The following is a 13,980-nucleotide window of genomic DNA, read 5'->3' as shown; positions in this document are numbered from 1 at the left end:
ACACTTACACACACTCACACACACAATCACACACACACTCTTAAGCACTACAAAAAATTGTTTGCACTATTGAGTCTCGTCGCTCGGGTCTCAGCCGCTGGCTCAATCTGCTCTTGCCAACGTAGTCAAGTGCGTGGCTGTCTCCATAGTTGCTGTAACCCTATCTCTCTATCTCTATCTCGGCTTGCCTCTCTCTCTGTCTATCTCTCTTCATTAGACGACGGGCATGTTAACAATGCATTTTGTTTGTCCATTCAACGTTGCATTGTGTGTGTTTTTTGTTGCTCTTCATGCAAATTGATTTTCTTAAAAAGTGCATATAGATCTATGAAAAGAGAAACATTTATTAAAATTAGGCAACAAACTTTGATTGAGAAAAACTGTCTTATTCATGAATTATAAAATTTTTTGATTTTTCATTAAAACTCTGATTGGTGTGCAATAAACTGGGCTAAAGCAATAAAATTATGAAATTGTAAAATCAATTAATCAAAGCCCAACACAGCTATAAAATTATTACAATATAAACAATATTTTTTAAGGCTATGCTTTGCCGACACAAAGTGATCTGATGTACTCAAAACTAGAGGCCTTTCACAGCAAGGTTATCGAGCCCTTGAAGCAAAATCTGCTATAACAATATTTATTCAGTGAAGATGCCTGAAGATCCTTAGTTCCTTTCTCTATTAGTTATCTCAGGCTCTTGACTCCAAGGAAAATTCTCTCTAAATCTTGCATTCGTTGTCTTATGGCAAATCTTTGAGATTTCTATTAGTAATTAAGATTGATTACATTACTAGAGACTACAATTAATCACAGTCACTTTTAGTTTTATATTTATTAAACTCTCAATCAATAATAATTATTATCTTGAATTGTAATTTAAGATTCATAAAATTGACTAATTGCTAGGATAGATTGCCCAAGTCATGTAAAGTCTGTAGATAGGCTTTATTCTCAGACAATTTCTAATTTGCTCGCCCATTTTTTAGTTCCGATTTGATTTGTCAATCGAGGCTCTTAAGTATCAAACATGAATTCAATCAAGTTGAATATGCATTGTCGTATAATGAAATTCCGTACGAACTACTTTAGCTGACGGTGTTTTTTTTGATACGACCTTGTTCGATTCCCGGCCACATGAATATCTTCACTAGACTGCAGAGTCATTCAGGTATTATTCTCTTTATGTAGTTTTGCGAAATCTAACCCACACTTGGATTCTTTTTTTTTTTTTACTACGCAGTTGCCACCGTTGACTATCTGCTTGTATATGTATATGTATGTATGCTCGCATATATCTAACTAGCTAGCTATCTATCGGATGCTATTTATTGTTCGTTATGGTGTCGGGTCTGTTCCACTTGTTTGGCTTGCTGCCGATGCTGCTGCTGTTCTGCTGCTGCTGCTGCTCTGGTTGACTTCCTCAGTGCTCTTGTTGTTGGCTTTTGCCCAATTCTGCGTTTGTTTACAACTTTGGCTCAGAACACGTACGCCTACAATTCGATATACTTTGATTTGCTAATAATTTATTGTATTTAGTGGGCAGCGCCTGTCGAGCAGCGAAACAGAATCCCAGTCATATATATGATATATATATATATATATAAGACTTCTGGCATACTTGATAGAATGCTCAGCAGCTGCGCTATTGACTGGAAACTCTATAAAAGTTTTATAGTTCTAATACGATTATCAATGCTTTTAATTGATTTTTGCCTCTGGCGGGCATGACTCGTCTCTGTCGCAATCTGAATCTGCAATTTGCCATTTGCAATTGTCAATCGAATTGATATACCTTAGAGGTAATATTAGAATGCCAAACGTGTGGCAATATAGCTATAGCTTGAGCAAATCACAAAATCGCCCTCGGTCAAGCGATCGCGCCTCGATTTGTTTATCGTGCTTTGAGTGCAGTCCACGCCCCGCCGAAAAAATTAAAAAAAAAAAAAAAACTCGTTTTCAAAACATGCAAATTAAAGAGCGGAACTCGTAGCTCTAAAGGCTGTGACTGAAAGTCAGCTCATATAAGTATTCATGAGAAACACGTACGCAAAGAGCTTTCAAATGCCGTCTCTCAAATATCCAATCGCCGTATAGGCCGAGAAGGTGGCATGACAGCTTTGAGTCTCTCGCGCTCTCTCAGTGTGTCGCTGGCCATATCTCGATCTCGATGACGAAGTCGGGTTGTACGCGGTTAGAAATCTCAGCAGTTTCATTTGAGTCGCGCTAATAACGAAACGTATCTAATAGATTCGCAACGACAACGGCCGACAACAACAACAACAACAACGATAATTACAAAACAACAATAGGATTGGAATAGAACGGGTCATCGAGCAAGCATTAAGAATTTATTTAATAAAGCAAAAGAAAACTTTTTGCAGCGAAAACAAATCAAGAAACAAGAAACGAAAATACGAATTTTAGATAAAAAAAAAAAAGAAAATAATAATAATATTATATTTTAGAGTGTGAAGAAAATGTCTTCAATATAAAATGGCCAAGTGAATCGAATTACCGAATAGCTAAAGGTCTCCTTCAAAATACGAGCGAATCACAACGACCTTGAAAAAGCGGCAACAAAAACAAAAACAAAGACTAGTCATTGAGTCACAGTTGAAAACAGTGCAAAATAACCGAAAAAGTATTATTTATTAAATATAAAAAAACAAAAAAAAAAAACAGAAATTACAAAAACAAATCAACGAATTTATTAAGTAGATATATATTATAAATATATTTATGTATATAACTGAGAAATTGTGGGCGTATCTCTCGCTCTCGCTCTGTGCGTGTATTGTTTATTTATCAATATAAATTTTAATTAAGTACAACTCAAATATACGCCCAAGTTTTAGTCAGTGTTATGCATTATCAGACACAATGTTCGCACCACGAAACTCGTCGCCAGTTGCCGCCTATGGCAAGGAGGAGATAGCTGCCTATGAGGTAAATTTGGCAATAGCTATATCTAAATTTCTAAAACTTTATTCCATGTGGTTAACAGCAACAACAACAAAAAAACAATAAAGTTCGTAATGAGTTTTTGTGGTTTGGTTCCGTTTGTCTATCGAACCAGTCCATGTATGTATGTGTGTGTGTGTGTGTGTGTGGGCCAGCCAAAAGCCATTCAAATAAACTAGTGAAAAATTGCAAATATTTTTGTGTGCTGCTGCTGCCGCTAGCAATTATGGGCAATTAGTTGTTACTCATTGCTGATAGCTAATTTACTAAATGCTGCATCTCGGCAACTTCTAAGCCGAAACGGAATGTGGAGACAATGTCAAGGAGACTCTGACTATCATTTGGAGCTCTTTACGGAGAGACAGCGAAAGGCTGCCAAAAAGTGGCATAAGGCATTTCGCTCACGTCCATTTGCTATATACACAGATATAGATACATATATGTATGTCTATATATATGTAAAGAGCTATGCGCTGTTTGTTGATGATTTATGCGTTCGTTTGTGCATGCTAGTCCGAGCAGCAACAACATCGCCGGCCAACGAGCGCAAATTAGAAATGTGAAAAACGTGTCCACCGAGAACGTTGTGAGGAAAAGCAAAGGCAAAAAAAAAAAAGAGTTATAGTTGGGTAAGTTTGCGCGAGTCGATTAGTGACACACTACGACATACCTCGTACTCAGCGATTTGCATATACATATGTATGTATGTGAAGACGAGTCTTCTAGCTACACATTCTCTTTCTCTCACTGCTCTGTGAAGAAATTAGTTCAGGAATTTCTTCGTATCGAATTTCATAGGTGATTGCACTCAGTTAGGTAATATATGTAACCCATATACATATGAACATATAGACATAAATATTTAGAATTCCTTATGTATTCCCAATACAGCTCAAAGTTTTGCTACCTTTTTGCTAATTGCCTAACAAATTATTAGTTTCTGTCTCAGCTTATTGGCGCTAATTGCTTTACAGAATTTCAATTATATATATATGTGTATGTATATATGTTGAATATTGTTTATAAATTTTACAATATTCTTTTTTTCCTTTTATCAATTGTCCATACTTCTTTTATTTCAGTTATCCAAAAACTTGCCAATTTCATGTTTCTTTTATTTTGTATAAATTTAGATGATTTTGTAGATGATAAAAATGAATGAATTAAGTGTGGCTTATTAAAGTTGTTTCCAAAAGGGAATTTAATTATGGAAAAAATTTAATAATGCTGAATTCTAGCCAATTTCGATTTAATTTACAAAATAATTCCATCTGAATAATATTCTTTTTTTGAGCGTTGTCAGCTTTAATTAAAACATGAATTATTTTACGTTATCTTGCTAAGCAAACATTTCAAGAACTCTTGACTAGCTACACACACACATGTACACACACAAACGTACACACACACAGACAGACAGACAGCTATTAATTGGTCGAAATTGCTGACACCTGTCATGCAAATATTTGAGATCGTTGTCACGGAATCGAAAACGCAGCTTTTGATGTGATCTGATGTGATGTGATGTTGGGGCTGCGGCGGTGTGGGCAGCCACTCAGAAATGTGTCACCGGCCCACATGGCGTCGCATTCCGTCTAAGCCAAGCCATCAGAATTTTTGGCACATTTCAACAAGCGCCAAATCTGCGTTTAGCCTCAGCCGCCGTCTCAATTGAAGGAATTTTAGTGCATTCAACTTGCCAAGCGAATCGGGCAAAGACAACTCTGAAGCGCTTAAGCGGCTTCGATTTGTCATTGCCATGTTCGGGACCCGAGGGGCAGCAGCCTTGCATTTGAAAAATGGGTAACATGAAGACAATAGACATCTTCCGCTTGCCGAAAACAAAAATTAAGTAAATACATTTGTTTTTTTGTTGTTTGCCGACGAGAGGTGGGACAAGTAAGAGCTGCGAATATGAGGCAGCTTGAAGTTGTATTTGAAGAGAGTAATATATCAATGAGTATAAAGAGTATAAGAAAAAGACCGCATAACACTCTTACTTAACCCCCTATGCAAATGTTGTTATCTTACTCAATGAGCTAGTCAGCAAAGCTAATAAATGTAAATTAACAACTCTTTATCTTTATGATGCGACAACTGTAACGAATCGACACTAAATTCGATCTTTAATTTGATGTTGAAGGCGGCGTGGGGCAGCTTTTAGGCTTGACCTTAATGAGTTTCTTAAAACAGTTCTGTTAGATCATATTTCGGCCTTGTGAATGGATTAGTGTATAATAATTTTTGATGCTTTTGCTCTCAGCCATAAAACATTTTCATTATGAATATGCAAAGGAATTATAATAAAATTATACTAACTATACTATAAAGATTATATATGTTATATATTTTATAACTAGAGTTAATAACCCTTTGAGAAAGGTGCTTTGACAGTTCAGGCTATTTCCTATTGCGATAGTTTTTCTTATCAGTGAATAATGACAGTGAAATTTCTATGATAACAAAAACTCGTTTTTCTACTAGAATAAATCAATTTGATGTTAATTTTATTATTTATGATTTCTGTAATGTAACGCGGATGTCAATGTCCGACTTAGATATACGGCGTACTGGATAGAAATGGAGATAGTGAACACGCTTTTCCTTTGACTTTGGCCCACTCATTTTGATTTCACATGGCGATTTTCTAGCTGAGCTTTAAGTGTTTACAATTTCACGGCACATTATGATCATTACGAATGCAAATAGCTGAAAATAGTTTTAGAACCGGTTCACAGCGACCTTTTGCATTGAGAAATATTTCGTAGCTGCGTTGGTGGCAGCTCAAATGTAAAACAAGCGATTGAAATATATATACATAAATATATATAGACAAATACGTATACAACTCTGAAGTGCTGGCTTTGGAAATCAAGCAAGTCAAAGGCTCGCGCATTCCTCTTGAATTCTGCTAACCAGATGATCTCAGCTCAGCTAGGCGTTCGATATATGTCTCTCCCCCTCTCACTGCGTCGCAAATTCATGCCACGGGTGTTTAATGAGTTGCTGTTGTTGTTGTTGTTGCTGTTGTTCGATTTTGTTTGAACTATTTAATTGGTATTGCGATTTGCAGTGCTTCAAGCCGTTCGCCCACATATAACGAAAGCTATATCTCGCTCTCCACATGAATGTATATATGGACATGCCGCCTGACTTGTGCAACTGCGTCACGATTGCCATTAAAACACTTGACTCGTACTTCCTGTCCTTAAGCGACAAACATACATATGTATCAATTATGTACATCACACACACAATTTATAATAACTAAACTGAAGTGATATATGTGAAGCTTTATATCTCAGTCTTTCATTGAATCCATTGGGTATCGATAGATGATTCTATATATTTCGAGCCGCCTTAGATGTGGGTCAATATCTTTCTTTTATGCTCATGCGAAAAGTCTTGAGGTTTACTTTGAATTGAATTTTAGCGCTTTTAGCAAGGCTTTACCTAAGCATTTACTATCTTTTTGTTAGCATGACGTATACTTAATATTTATATAGCATAGCATCATGCGAATTACAGTTGACCTTGAATGGAATTTAGTATTTGTTTACTTAGCTATTGTGTTGAAATAGTTGCAAACGCTTTTTGCTGATTTTTTTATTATTATTTATTTATTTTTATTTTTTGTTATGTTGATTGAGTTATGTGTAAAAAGTGTGCAGGTTAAAAAATATATATTTATTCTATAAATATAAATGTATTCTATAATTGATTTTATTCGAATATATATATTTTTGTTATAAATAAAGAAGGATACATCTCTGGTATTATTATTATTTTTTCAATATTTTTCAATAATAAATATGCATAATTTACTAAGAATAAATACTATTTATTTTTATACAATAACGTATTTATGTGGTTCATTTATTTGTTTTGCACAAATGCGCATTATTCATAAATTACATAATATAATATAATTATAACAAATACAAAATGTTGTATTAATTACTACTATTATATATTTATATACATTTGTATTAATATTTATTTTCATATTCAATAAAGTTTTTTATTATTTATAAATTTTATAATAGAATATATTTTGACCAAATACAACATTTTGTATTAATTACTACTATTATATATTTATGTAAATTTTTATTAATATTTATTTTCATATTTAACAAAGTTTTTACTCTCCAGCTATACGTATACATATAGTATTATTTATATACATATATATTTCATTTCAAATACTTATATACATTATTTGCTCTTTTTCATTACAGATAAAACTCAAAAGAGTCTTGGGTCTAACTGTTTGCAGCAATGCGGCACTCGACGTGTCGCCAGTCAGCGGCCTGCTGGCCTATCCTGCCGGGTGAGTCCTTGAGCTGAAGAGAACAGAATCTCTTGAACAGTGACTCAAGTTAGATGAGAACCGAAGAATTGGCGTATTTATATGTGTGACCTTCACAGAATTTGGTTTTATGACAGCTCTAAAAGCTGCCCTTATAGGGATAAATACTAAATTTAAAATTGATTTATTTTTTGTTTTGGTTAATTATGAGTTTGGTGTTGTGTGGGTTGACCAATGACGAATGTCTAATTAATTAATTAGTGACAGTTTTATTGAAAGAGTTTTGTCATAAAAATGAAATGGAATGCGAGCTGCTATTCACTTGAATTGCATAGGGCTCCCGCTGTTTGCCAGAGCCAGGCCAGGGTCGCTGTCAAGTGCCTCACAATGCGGGCGCATATTACAAATATTTGTATGGATGCTCTTATATGTTTTTCCCCCTCTCTCTCTCTCTCTCTCTCAGCTGCACTGTGGTCCTGTTCAATGCCAAGCGTCACACACAGGCCTATCTGGTCAATACCTCCCGCAAAGCCTTCACATCAGTTGCCTTCTCGCGCTGCGGCCGCTACGTGGCCACCGGCGAGTGCGGCATCAATCCTGCCATCAAAGTCTGGGAACTAGAGACGCCCAATGGCAATCTGGAGCAGTGCAGCGGCGGCACAGTCATAGCCGAGTTTGTAGATCACAAATACGCCGTGACCTGTGTGGTGAGTAGAAAACTTAATATCTTAATCTGTATAATATGTATTTACTTGCTCAACTTGTGCTTTAATCTCTACTGCATTGCTCGGGCAGGCATTCTCGCCCACGGGCAAGTACCTGGTGTCGGTGGGCTCGCAGCACGACATGATTGTCAACGTGTTCGACTGGCGGGCCAATCTGAAAATGGCATCCAACAAGATTAGCTCCAAGGTGGCCGCCGTGTGTTTTGCCGAAGATGGCAGCTACTTTGTCACCGTGGGCAATCGACATGTCAAATACTGGTATTTAGAAGGTGGACGCAAGGTGAGTAGCTTATATACCTATATATACAAATAAACAGAAAGTAACTACAATTCGCTTCCAGTACAAAGATCCCATTCCGCTGATGGGTCGCAGCGCCATTTTGGGCGATCTGCGGGACAATGACTTCTGTGCCGTCGCCTGCGGCAAGGGCATCTGCTCGGAGAGCACCTATGCCATCACACGGCAGGGGCACCTGGTGGAGTTCAGCTCGCGGCGGCTGCTCGACAAGTGGGTGCAGTGCCGCACCAGCAATGCCAACTGCATTTGCGTCAACGAGCGCTTCATACTCGTTGGCTGCGCCGAGTCCATCATACGCATCTTCAATGCATCCACGCTGGAGTACGTGACGACGCTGCCCAGGACACACTACCTGGGCGTGGACGTGGCCCAGGGCATACAGATCAATCACATTATGTCTGTGCCCCCGCAAGCCAAGTTCCCAGATTGTATTGCCATGGTCTTTGACGAGCAGCGCTCCAAGGTAAGTGCAGAGAAGTGCCGAGAGAGATCGAGTTGGAGAACATCGACTCACATTTCTCATTTTTATGTGCGCAGGTCAGCTGCGTCTACAACGATCACTCGCTCTACATTTGGGATCTGCGCGACATATCGCGAGTGGGCAAGTCCCACTCGTTCCTTTACCACTCCACGTGCATTTGGGGCGTGGAGACAGTGCCATATAATGTGGAGCGTGAGTCTTCGCAAACGTTGCCCGAGGACTGTTTCGTGACGTGCTCGTCGGACGACACGATTCGTGTGTGGGGCCTGGACAGTTGTGCCAACAATGAGATATATCGCAAGAACATCTATTCCAAAGAGTTACTCAAGATCATCTACAGCGACGAGGAGCTGCAGTACATCAAGGACCAGGGCTCCTCGCTGTTCGACAAGACGGGCAGCTCCAGCTACGACGGCCGCAACGGCGTGCGCTGCATTAAGATTAGTCCAGATCTGCAGCACTTGGCCAGCGGCGATCGCTGCGGCAACATACGCGTCTACAGTCTGCACAACCTGAAGCTGCTGACCACCATCGAGGCGCACGAGTCGGAGGTGCTATGCCTGGAGTACTCCAATGAGAAGATCGAGCGCAAGCTGCTGGCCAGCGCCAGTCGCGATCGCCTGATCCACGTCTTCGATGTGTCGCAGAACTATTTGCTGCTGCAGACCCTGGACGATCACAGCTCGTCGATCACTTCCATTAAATTCGTCGGCGCTGGCCTCAACTTCCAAATGATCAGCTGCGGCGCCGACAAGTCCATAATGTTCCGAACTTTTCAGGTAAGTGGGGATTGCTCTTACTGAATCGCAAATTCGATTCCAAATTCGATTATTGATTGCATCTCGTTTGCAGGGCAACATCTTCATGCGCGGCACGAATACCTCTGGCAAGACAACGCTGTATGATATGGAGGTGGACTCCAATGCCAAACATATTCTGACCGCTTGCCAGGATCGCAACGTGCGCGTCTATGGCACGCAGAATGCCAAGCAGACAAAGACCTTCAAGGGCTCCCACTCGGACGAGGGCAGCCTGATCAAGCTTAGCCTCGACCCCAGCGGCATTTACGTGGCCACCTCCTGCACGGACAAGACGCTCGCCGTCTATGACTACTACTCCAGCGAGTGCATGGCGCGCATGTACGGCCACAGCGAGCTGGTGACGGGGCTGAAGTTCACCAACGACTGTCGCCATCTGATTTCAGCCAGCGGCGATGGCTGCATCTTCATCTGGCAGGTGCCGCACGACATGATCGTCACGATGCAGGCGCGCATGTCCCAGCAGCGTTTGCGCTCGGGCATTGCGCCGCTGCAGCGCCCCTTGGCGCCCATTTCGCCGCCCGACGCCATCGTGGTGGAGTCGCCCAGCAGTGAGCTGGAGCATCAGCAGCTGGCGCCCAAGTTTGTCGTGGCTGAGGAGCAGCCAGCCAATCGGCACGCCTATCGGCTGTCCGACGTGGGCCAGCTGCCGCAGTGGGCTATGCGCAAGGCGGCCGACTCGGACAGCGGCGCTCTGTCCATACCCACGCCCATCAATACCGCCTTGTCCTCGGCGACCATGCACGCAGCCTCGTCCATGGGCAACCTGAGCTCCTCGCCCAGTCAACAGCTGGGCGTGGCGGCGCCTCGTGCCCGTGGACGTTGGGCGCAGCGCAGCAACCAAGCTCTGGAGACAGAGGACATGCGCTCCAACTCGGAGAGTCCGCTGGGCACAGTGTCCTCCGTGGGCGGGCACAACATACCAACCTCCGACTACAACAGCGCCTCCTCCAAGGACATCATGTACAATCAGACGTACTTAAGCGAGGACTCGTCCATTGACTCGGGCATGGAGACGCGGCGAGAGCTGAAGTTCATTGGCAGCAACAACAATGGCACAATCCCCAACATCTCAGCAATTACCTCCAGCACAAATGCTCCGGCTGCTGGCAGCGTTGCTCAGCAGCGGCTGCAGCTGGACAAGCGCAAGCCCGGCATGCGCTTCGATACGCACAGTCACGATCACGATGGCGACATTGAGGACATATCGGACGGCGAGCGCACCAGCTCGGATCACGGCATGTTCTACAACAACATGGCACCCAGCACGCCAACGTAAGTATTTTGGGAGTGTGCGGGGAGAGGAGAGGTGCATGAGCACATGAAATACTTCATAATTAGCAAATAAGGTTTCTTTACTTAATTGTTGAGTATCGTTATGTGGGCAGCATGCTCTAAGGTCTAAGGTTGACTTAATGGACAGACCACTTGACAAACCTCCAAGTTGGATCCATTTAGACTTCTGTCACATACAAATTTAAGCACAGACTATTTTGTAGAGATTGTGGATCGCGTAATATCGTTCTTTTTATATGAAAGACTTTGATAACTAGGGTTTCATTCCACAAATATGAGTATAAACCCTTTTTCTCAATCAGTTAATAACAAAATGAGAATGGAAAGAAAAAGTTTTAATTGAAATTTTAGAAAAATACAAGCTGATTGATTTAGTCGTAAAGAAAAAAACATTTTGTTAATCAGTTGGAGTTTTCATAAGAGACTCTGCTCATGTGAGAATGTCTAAAAATTGAGATCTGATATAGTCTAAAGACAGAAATGAAAGTATATACTATAAAGTACTATATACTATATGTTAATGTATAGAGAATAATATGTATATAGAGTATGTATTACATTATGTATTTGATATAGTATACCTAAATACTAGAGTATATATAGTAATATATTGTATAAATGCTTCAATAGAGTAGAATGGATATGAGATGGAACGAATGAAACAAAGACTCAGCCATAGTTGTTCCAGAGGAATTACAAGAACGTATGTAAAGTTCAAGTCGAACATTGGAAAGCATTCTTATAGTCCCTCTTAACTCTGAGCTGAGTAGAAAACTGTATTCAAAAGTTAGTAATCCAGTAGTAAATGCTGGACAACAATTTTAACAAATTGTTTATGTATTTTTAAAATAACTTAATTGAGTACTTATGAACATGGAATATTTTTGCCTACGCCTGGCGTGCCTTAAAGTAACATCAGACAGCTTATTAGGCAGCGACAAAGTTGCAATTTAATTACTTGACTTGGTAACAATGTAATCATAAAATGCCAACTATTCTGTTTTATGCACAGTGACTTCAAGGTGACCGCCATGAATGAGGAGGAGCTGCGCAAGTCGGTGCGACGACAGAAGTTCGAGAAATCTGGGCTACAATTGGCCGCGGCCAGCGGCAATGGCAGCACCCATACGGCGAGCACCGGCACAGGCACTGGCACATCGGATACGGAGGATGAGGGCTCGACGCCCAGTGCGGAGAATGCGGAGCGCTCGCTGGCCTCGACGTTGGGCGGCAGCTCAGAGAATTTGCCACAGAGCGGCAATAGCTTCTTGCATGCGGCACTGCCCGAGGGACCGGGACTGCTGCTGGAGCGCGGCACAAGCAGTAGGCTGCCTTGAGCACATCCCTTTAATACTTGATACTAATTCAGCTTAATTTGAATGTCGCAGGTCGTCGCAGCATCAGCGCCAAGCACAACAATGAGAATGGAAAGGTCTCGGCGCCGCCCACCATTACGAAGTCATACACGAGCACCAAGAAAGAGGAATTGCTGCAGGTCATCAACAAGGTCAAACAGCAGCTGGAGAATGTGAGTGTGGGATAGAAGATGGGGAATAGGGGGAAGGGGGGCTGGCAATTGAATATCTGAGGCAGCTAAGCCGCCTACCTTTTTCTTTTGTTTTATTTTTTTATGTCTTATTTCCCATTCTGTTTTGTTTTCCTTATGTGTTTTTATGAATCAAATGTCAACCCAACATCTAAAAAAACAAAAAAAAAATACTCGAATGCTTAGGGTACGCACAAAAATGGCATTAAAAAGTTAAATACCATTGCTGAGGTGAGAACTGAAACGCAGTTAAAAACTAAATTTATTTTTGCTGCTGCTTTTACGACTGTTACTTGCCTTGCATTCGCATTCCAAACTAAGCACGTCGAGCTCTCCACTAAATTGGCATTTCATTTAACGAAAACAAAATATCAATTAATTATTTCAGATAATTGCAATCATTACTAAAATGTAAACTTTATTGCTTAAGCAGCATGATTAATTCACTTTAAGACTTTTCAATCTGGTTAAATATGAAAATTTTTGAGCATATGATACGAAAGGATTATTGCTTGTATGTTAGAGATATAGGCATTTCATTGTTAGACACCTTTAAGATCTATTGAGAGGGGAGAATATGCCATATTGTATATAGAAACATAGAGAGAACAGAAGACGTCATTGATAATATTTGTTAAACGGCTTTGTTTAAGATGGCATTACAGGAAAATACTCTGTTGTACATATTTAAATTTCATGCTAGATCTTCATTATCAATAGTTTAAATTCTATTTTCAAAGATCAATTTATTAATACATAAAAAAAAATGTAATATTAATATAATATACATATATAATATATATCAATTGTTCCCAGTTTCCTAGTTCAAGGTGATAATCTGTCGAAAAATTTAAATTTTCTGTGAGATAATACATACACTCATGATTAAAATAATAGGTACACTTCCTAAAATTGAGTTTAGCTTAGCAAAACATTTTTTCTACTGCCCTAAGCATTAAAATTTGAATGCACGTTTGTTTTAGGTATATACCTATGACATACCAATAGTGACAGGATAATTCTAATTTTAAATTTAAGCCCAAAAACTTCATTAGTTTTCTACAAAGTATTCGTATTTTCCCAATTAGAAATATAATGTTCTAGTTGGGATATTGGTAAAATATAGGAATTGTAGAGTTATTTAATTTGTTAACTGTACTTCCAGTTAGGGTATATTAATTATATGTAAATACCAAAAAAGCTCTTGGCCAACGATCTTTAATTTGTTATTACGATCTTTATAATAAAAGCTTAAAGAAGAATTGAGAAGAATGTTTTACTGAGCACATGCACCATTAATATTTGCCATAAGTTGACCTAATTTAGCAGACATTAATTAATTAATTAGCGTCAACTGCTTGACTGACAACTAAAGTTGACCTAAGCTTACTCCGAATAGTTAATTAAAGCTCAAGCAAACATATTAACGCCATAAATGCTATAAAAATACTAAGAGAAACGCTGTATAAAAAACAGAAAATTTAACTGAAACAGAAACATTAACTGTATAAACAACATACTTAATTTATATTAAAAT

General features: G+C 39.6%; 1 protein-coding gene across 12 annotated transcripts in view; it reads left to right on the top strand.

Moving 5' to 3' along the window:
* Wdr62 (WD repeat domain 62) overlaps window positions 1–13,980 on the top strand; it is a 66,025-nt gene that overhangs the window by 45,996 nt on the left and 6,049 nt on the right. For 5 of the 12 annotated variants that reach the window (XM_089258636.1, XM_089258635.1, XM_089258633.1 and 2 more), the window contains 9 exons: window positions 7,209–7,300; window positions 7,743–7,986; window positions 8,075–8,284; window positions 8,346–8,765; window positions 8,840–9,562; window positions 9,636–10,876; window positions 11,910–12,220; window positions 12,286–12,425; window positions 12,630–12,674. In XM_089258636.1, the coding sequence (XP_089114762.1) occupies window positions 7,209–7,300; window positions 7,743–7,986; window positions 8,075–8,284; window positions 8,346–8,765; window positions 8,840–9,562; window positions 9,636–10,876; window positions 11,910–12,220; window positions 12,286–12,425; window positions 12,630–12,674 (3,426 nt within the window). Of the gene's footprint in view, window positions 1–2,161; window positions 2,953–7,208; window positions 7,301–7,742; window positions 7,987–8,074; window positions 8,285–8,345; window positions 8,766–8,839; window positions 9,563–9,635; window positions 10,877–11,909; window positions 12,221–12,285; window positions 12,426–12,629; window positions 12,675–13,980 lie in introns of those variants that run through there. The other 7 variants (XM_089258638.1, XM_089258644.1, XM_089258634.1 and 4 more) reach the window with 4 other exon arrangements.

The sequence above is a fragment of the Drosophila navojoa genome, chromosome 3 (assembly GCF_054131105.1).
Source record: "Drosophila navojoa isolate 15081-1374.11 chromosome 3, UAZ_NAV_1.0, whole genome shotgun sequence".
Classification (NCBI taxonomy): domain Eukaryota; kingdom Metazoa; phylum Arthropoda; class Insecta; order Diptera; family Drosophilidae; genus Drosophila; species Drosophila navojoa.
This window is presented reverse-complemented; position numbering and strand designations above follow the sequence as displayed.